Raw genomic sequence first — 6,092 nt, forward strand, 5'->3', positions numbered from 1 at the left:
GGAAAATCAAAAAGGAAAAAGGAAAAAAGGTTGGACCTAACCTGAAAAGAAGGACCCTAAAAGTCTTGAAAAAGCAAAAAGGAAAAATACATCTCATGTCCAAACTTCGAGGAAAATTAAACCTTCTATCCGAGGATGGACTGCAAACTCATCCTTCTAAGCTCATGTATTACTAGGACAACTGAATGACACTTTGGTATATCAGATTAATGACCATGGACATTTAATCAAGTCTCTAACGGTCACTTAATACTTTTCCTCATGGATGAAATTATAACCTCTATCATTAGAGGATAAACAACGTAGAAGAGAAGATGAACTTATGTTTTCTATTCATCCTCACACATGGAGAAAGAGTAAAAATACCAAAGTACAAAAAGTGTTGTCTTTGACTTATGTGGCACGACATTATATGTGTTGGGAAAAGAAAAGGCCAAAAAGGACAAGTCACATCTAAATTAATGAAAACCTCATCCTCATACAAACAAGATTCGAGGATGGACCACTACAGTCATCCTCTCAGCATACTTAACATGAGGATACATGTTAAATGACAGTTTTGCAAATAAAGACAAGTCCAAGGAAACTTAGCAAAGTCTCCAACAATTATATTTTTCTAACCCACATGTTTGAAGCTCTAAAGGTAGTTATAAATAGAGGAGTATTAATCTTCAAACATCAAGAGAATCATCTACAAGAAAACATTCAAGTTATTCAAGCTTATCATCATTCTCTTCATTCTACACACTCTTCCAAACTTAAATAGATACGAGGATCATTTTTATTAAGTGTGTTATATACAACTTCACATCACTATCTTATCTTAGAAAGTTGTAATTTGATCCCCAAAATAAATCAAACACATTACTACTTATATATCCTCAAGTTGATATATACTTGAGTTATTTTGTAAGACTGTTAAGGCTAGTAAAAATACAGTGTTGTAAGTCTGGTGAGGCTAAGAAAATACACAGTTGAAAAAGAGTTCCGTAAGAGGACAAACCATTTTGAGTTATAGTGAAGACTCACAAGTTTGTGAGGACTGAACGTTGCCTACATTGGGTGAACCAGTATAAATTTAAGTGTGTCATTTTATATACTCTCTCCTCTTTATTTATTTAACTATCACTTACAGTTTCAAATTTCTATCCTCTGACTTTTATCCTCTCGTAGAGGATACAAAGTTAAAAGAAAATTTTGAAAGCTACAATATCTCTATTAACCCTCTTCTAGTGATATTTTAGCTACTTCAGACATTTGTCTAACTAACAAAATTTTGAACCTTATGTGGCATTACATTAGTTATGGGTGTATGAAGATTATGTGGAATGAGGGTGCTTTGGAGGAATTTGCTCCATCAAGAGGCATTCGTCATCGAAAATATTTTTCAATCTGATTAATGTTTTGACTGATCAATATCAATGGTGACTCGTCAAACTTGGTGTTAAAGACTTGTGTATATTCTATCTATATTTGAGGACAATGTCCTTGTATTTTCAATGGCTAGGGATGATCATGTGCTTCTAATTAATTTTATTATGATTTTTATATTGTATAGGTGCGTAGTGAAAATTTTTGTGAGGGAGCCTCGATGATTTATTAAAAGAAAATCAAATGTAGGTCTAATTTGTTTATTATAGATAAGGTGAATCAACGCCTCAATGGTTGCAAGTTTAAAATTATTTTTAGGTAAAGAGAGTGAAACTTACTAAAATAGACATTCAATCCATCCTATATTATGCGATCTATTTACTTATTGAGACATGTTTTTGATGAGATTGACAAGAGATTTCATAGGCTCATTAGAGGCGACATGGATGGGAATAAAGATGCACATACTATTTATTTATTGGAAAAATCTTTGCAAACCCAAAGACTAGGGTGACATAGGGTTGATATCAACAAGGGCATATCTTATGAAAGCTGGTTAGGTACTTGTTCATGATCGAGATAATATTTGAGTCAAAAGTACAAATGTGGCAGGAAAATTATCCCACACATTCGAGCTAATTGTCCTTGATCTAATCTTTGGAAAGGAATTTGCAAAAGTTGGAAAAATGTATAGGGATAATATGATTTGGAAGATTGAAAATTGGAAATATAAATGTTTGGTATGATAATTGGATAAAAGGCGGTGATTATTACTGATTCTCTAATTGCAACTCGATTAATCTAGTTGAGGTACCCTAGCTACCTCTCATCCTCATTTTATAAATGTTAAAGAAATCCAAAGGCTAATGAAGCTAGTAGTGACTATTCTATATCTTATGTGATGATTAGAGAAGCTAATTATATAACAAAATCGTCAAATTATATACCAAATTGTATATTATATACAATAGTAATGTTATAATATAATAATATAAATATATATGAATATAATTAAATATAAGACTCATTATTTAAAAGATAAAAAAAATTATTTCTATTATATCACATTAAAAAATAAAAAATAAAAAAATTGTTTTGATCCTTTCATGTATACTTTGAGACCACTCTTCAAAGAAAATACTATATTCCATAACTGAGAAAGGAAAAAATGTGGTAAACTTTTCTTAAAAGTTATCATTTTCCTAATGTTAACGTTTTCCCTTTCTTAATACAATGCACCATGCTAAGACCTTTTTTTTGTCACATGCATGAATTTGATTTTTTTTTTTTTAAATGTAGAAAAGATTATAAATTCTATTATATTGATGTATCGAAACGTTCAATATAATAATATCGACATTTATTAATTGAAATAGGGTTTAAGGCTATAGAATTTGAATATTCTAATAAACTGAGTTGGCACCAAATGCATAAGTAACACGATATTTAAAAGATTTTAATAAATAATTTATTTATAAATTAATTTTTAAATTTTGTGATTAAAATATAAATTCTTTATTACACGCCAATTATTTAACCTTAATTTACAAAATTAACTTTGCTATTTAAGTTATAAATTCTTTTGAACTGCTTTAAATATTTAATTAAACTATCACCAAAACTGCCACATATTTTTTCCTTTTATTTATTTCTTTATACTTTTCTAACAAGGGAATTCAAAAAAAGATAAAAGGGACTCAACCATAGTAATTTAAAAGGTAACATCACCAAATGACTAATCTAACAGTTTTTCTTGCATAAAAGGCTCATAGTCACACAAATGTTATGTATGCAATCAATTGTCCTAAGTCATCACATTATACATGGCATGCAACACTGTTTTTCTTCTCTGGCTCTTTATTTTAATTGCTATAGCAGTGGCATTGAAAATTATCTCATCTCTCAATATTCTTGATGTTATTTCATTAAATCGAAGTAGTTTTCCGGAAGACTTCGTCTTTGGAACAGCAACCTCCGCGTACCAGGTATACATCATTATTCTTTACTCTATTGGAATACAAAATTAAATATTTTTTTTTTTTATTGATTTGAGCTTAATTCATTTCATATCAACATACAAAATATAATATACTTTAAGAAACTTTGCAGACACACTTAATATGTTATGATAACAATATGATAAAAATGAGTTAAAATTCGATATTTAAGTCGAGTTAAATGTTCTTTTTTTCACGCCTAAAAATTTATATTTAATTAATCATTTGTTTAAATATTTTAAAAACTTTTTAGGGATGTTTTTAAATATTCTAAAAAAATTTAGGGAATGTTTTTAAATATTCTAAAAAATTTTGGGAGATGCTTTTAATATTTTAAATATATTTGTAAAAAGTAATTCAAAATCTTTGAATAGTACACAAAAATTGACTATATAGTAAAAGATTAAAACTGGTAATAAATGATACTGTGGGGACTAAAAGTCGAATTGTACTTTTATAGAAAATCAGAACAAAATTTTATAAATATTAAAAATATATTTAATCTTGTTTTTTTTGTTTTTTTTTTGTTTTTTTTAATATCTTAGTACTCTTTTCAAGTGTAAAATTGATATCATTTGGAATAGTTATCCCTGCATGTTGACTACGCTAAAGTTTATAACTTCTGAAAAATTGCGGTCACTGGTTGATGACATTTTGAAACTACTAATCACATTTTGATAAAACTTTCTACAACACAAGTTAATTATTTTTCTTGCTACCGTGACGTTTATTTCATGAATTTATTGTGTTTATTAAATTACATATAGTATGAAGGTGCTATAAAGGAAGGTGGTAGAGGAATGAGTATATGGGATAATTTTACTCACAAATATCCAGGTATTTATCTATATCTATTTACCTTTTCTAGATCTGAATATTTAATGTAATTATGCAATCGTTGACCTGAAATATTATTGCATAGTCACATTTTATATTTCAAAATCTCGATTACAAATAGAAACAACGGCCGTCTGATTTTGATCTAAGCGTCCAAACAAATTTTATAATATGTCAAATGTGTTTTTTTCAAACTACAAAAATTTGGATCCATATTCTGTGTGTAATTCTACTTGGTATATAATTTTCCAAAGTTTTCTATCACTCTGGTTGATTTGAATTAGTCCAAAGTATTCTGGTTAATTTTTTAAAAATTTCTAAATTGTTTATTAAAAATCAATTATTTTTATATGAAATTAATGAAAGCATCACAAACAAACAAAACAAATTAACTCATGTATATGTAATAAATATATGTGGACTTAAACAAAATATTTATTTGATCTTACTCAAATAATCTTTTGTCTCAATTCTCCGATTATCAATGAAAGGAGCCAAAATAATTTGAAGATAAACTAGATTGTAAAGTTAAACAAATTATGGTATGACAACTGCCCCTCCTTAATTATATTTAAGGATATTTATTCGTTAAAAGGTAATTGAGGATTGAGAACCAAATTATGTCTCACAATATTGTAAGAAGATGAATTTTGGCATCCAACCCTAGCATGTTATGGTGTGACAATGCAAAGATATCTCTAAATCCTAGATGACTTAGATCTATTCAACCTCTACATTCTTGACCTCTTTTCTTTAGTTTTTTAGGGTCCCCAAATTCATTACTTTAGTATGTTTGTCAACAATGGAGATTCATAAAAATAAAAATAAAATAAAAGGAGAAAGAGAAAGAAAGTTAGGTTTCAATATGGTTATTAAAAAAGGAGAAGCAGAAAGGAAGTTAAGTTCCAATACGATTATTAAAACTATTGAACAATAATTTGATACAAAAGAATCAATAATAATTCCTATTTATAGAATTAGCCCTGTTTTTTGTCTCTAATATTATCATTTGAATCCCTTAAATTTTGTTTATTTTGAAGTCTCCCACTTAAAAAATTTGTCTCATTTTGGACATCTATACATTATAATAAAGCAAACATGATAAATTGGCAAGTTTGACACGTGTCAACAAACTAGAGTGTTAAGAAAATATAAGTTTCTATTAATAGAAATAATACGTGTTTATTTTTGAGAACTTAATGGCCAATTAAAAAAATAAAATGAATTAATTAAAAATAAAAAGTTTTTTTTGTAAGAAAAGCTTAAAACTTGTGTTACATCACGATCTTTGTCCACGATACAATTTAATGGCCAATTAAAAAATAAGAAAAATAAATTAAAAATAAAAGATTTTTTTAAGACAAAAATAAAACTTCTATTACATCAGAAATGCAGAAGTGAATGACCAATTAAAAATAAAATATAATGCACGGTTGAGAATTGAGTGGTCAATTGAAAGGTAATCTATATAATATAATATCTATTTTTTTAGAATAAAATTAAATTTATGTTACACTGACTTTGTACATGCGTTAGTTGAAAAGTTAGTGGTCAATTAAAAAAATAAAAGAATAAAAATAAAAAGAATGGATTAAAAATACACTACACCAGAGGTTTAACTGTTGAGAATTTAGTGGGCAGTTACAAAAGAAGAATACAGTCACTAACACCACGACTTGACAGTTTTTGTAATTGTTTTTTAAACACTACTTTAGCAACCACCCGCTTCAAATTAATTTAATTAAAAAAATTATTTTATTTTACGAATTCTTTTAATATTCCGTTAACCGTCTATCTTTGGTACTCTCTCATTTCTTGCGTCTCCCTTATAAATATCATTCATATTATCTATGTATACACAATTCTTTTAAGCTTTCTTTATCAAAG

The 6,092-nt window shown here is 27.6% G+C and overlaps 1 protein-coding gene across 1 annotated transcript in view; it reads left to right on the forward strand.

Moving 5' to 3' along the window:
- Nucleotides 1-3,188: 3,188 nt before the first annotated feature.
- The window catches only part of LOC101507775 (beta-glucosidase 13-like), a 9,422-nt gene continuing 6,518 nt past the window's right edge, over nt 3,189-6,092 (forward strand). Inside the window, exons 1-2 of the mRNA XM_004490558.4 lie at nt 3,189-3,356; nt 4,136-4,205. Coding sequence (XP_004490615.1) covers nt 3,195-3,356; nt 4,136-4,205 — 232 coding nt within the window. The 5' untranslated portion in view covers nt 3,189-3,194. The remainder of the gene's footprint in view (nt 3,357-4,135; nt 4,206-6,092) is intronic.

This window comes from Cicer arietinum, chromosome 2, assembly GCF_000331145.2.
Source record: "Cicer arietinum cultivar CDC Frontier isolate Library 1 chromosome 2, Cicar.CDCFrontier_v2.0, whole genome shotgun sequence".
Taxonomy (NCBI): Eukaryota; Viridiplantae; Streptophyta; class Magnoliopsida; order Fabales; family Fabaceae; genus Cicer; species Cicer arietinum.